At 40.8% G+C, this 873-nt stretch overlaps 1 protein-coding gene across 3 annotated transcripts in view; it reads left to right on the forward strand.

Moving 5' to 3' along the window:
• The first annotated feature begins 425 nt into the window (after positions 1–425).
• The window catches only part of TRAK1 (trafficking kinesin protein 1), a 119,697-nt gene continuing 119,249 nt past the window's right edge, over positions 426–873 (forward strand). For 2 of the 3 annotated variants that reach the window (XM_019508903.1, XM_019508905.1), the window contains exon 1: positions 426–495. In XM_019508903.1, coding sequence (XP_019364448.1) covers positions 492–495 — 4 coding nt within the window. In that variant the 5' untranslated portion in view covers positions 426–491. The remainder of the gene's footprint in view (positions 496–873) is intronic. The other variant, XM_019508907.1, reaches the window with a different exon arrangement.

Consider the following 873-nt stretch of genomic DNA (forward strand, 5'->3'; position numbering starts at 1 on the left):
CCTGGCTGACTGCTCTTCCCAGCAGATGTCTGGAAACTTCAAGTCACCCATGTATGTAGTACTGTCTCTCATTCACAGATGAACATACAGGTTTACTAAATGAACTGGACAAACAAATGCATGCTGGGGGCATTTACATTATTTTCTAAGTCAGGGGTTGTCAACCGGGGGTATGCTTATGCTCTGCATCCGGCTGCCAGGGGTATGCCGATCCAAAAAGGTTGAAAACCCCAGTTCTAAGTAATATATGTGAGCACTGTTTCTTGGTCGTTGTATTTATATAAACTGAACTGATTAAGCAGCATGTCCTATAAGTAGCCTGGTTTTATCTGCTCTATGTATAGCAAGGACATTCAGTCTGTTTGAAGATAGCTGCTCTTGATGTCCTTTGCCCTGCAGGCTGGTAGTAATGTCCTTACTAGCTTCGCAGCTAATGGTGGAAATAAGAGGTTTGGAAAGTGTAGCCTTCAGGATTAGGGACAAAACAAAATATGAGTAAGTACAATGTTCTGTGGAAAATAATTATGTCCTTTATCATTTTGTTGGGGTTTTTTTCTTGGTGGGGAATGAATTTCATTAGCTTGCAGGTTTGCTTCAGTCATATGGTGATGAGGTCAGTCCTGCCCAGTAGGGTTGTCTTTACAGTAAATGGTAAAATGAGTCACTACCCTAACAATGCCAAATTGTGAGAGCTGCCACTAGTTGAAGATGAAATTTGGGGAACTATGTACTTACAGCATGCAAGCTGCTCCTTAAGTAGCCTTTTCCCTAATGAATGTTGATTTTTTTTTTTTTTTTCCTACTCATAAGAAGGCTTTGATTACTAGCTTTGCATTTGCACAGTTTTTGCTTTGCCTGTAGGAACCCAAATGC

The sequence above is a fragment of the Gavialis gangeticus genome, unplaced genomic scaffold, assembly GCF_001723915.1.
Source record: "Gavialis gangeticus isolate Ggan-Ray unplaced genomic scaffold, GavGan_comp1, whole genome shotgun sequence".
Taxonomy (NCBI): domain Eukaryota; kingdom Metazoa; phylum Chordata; order Crocodylia; family Gavialidae; genus Gavialis; species Gavialis gangeticus.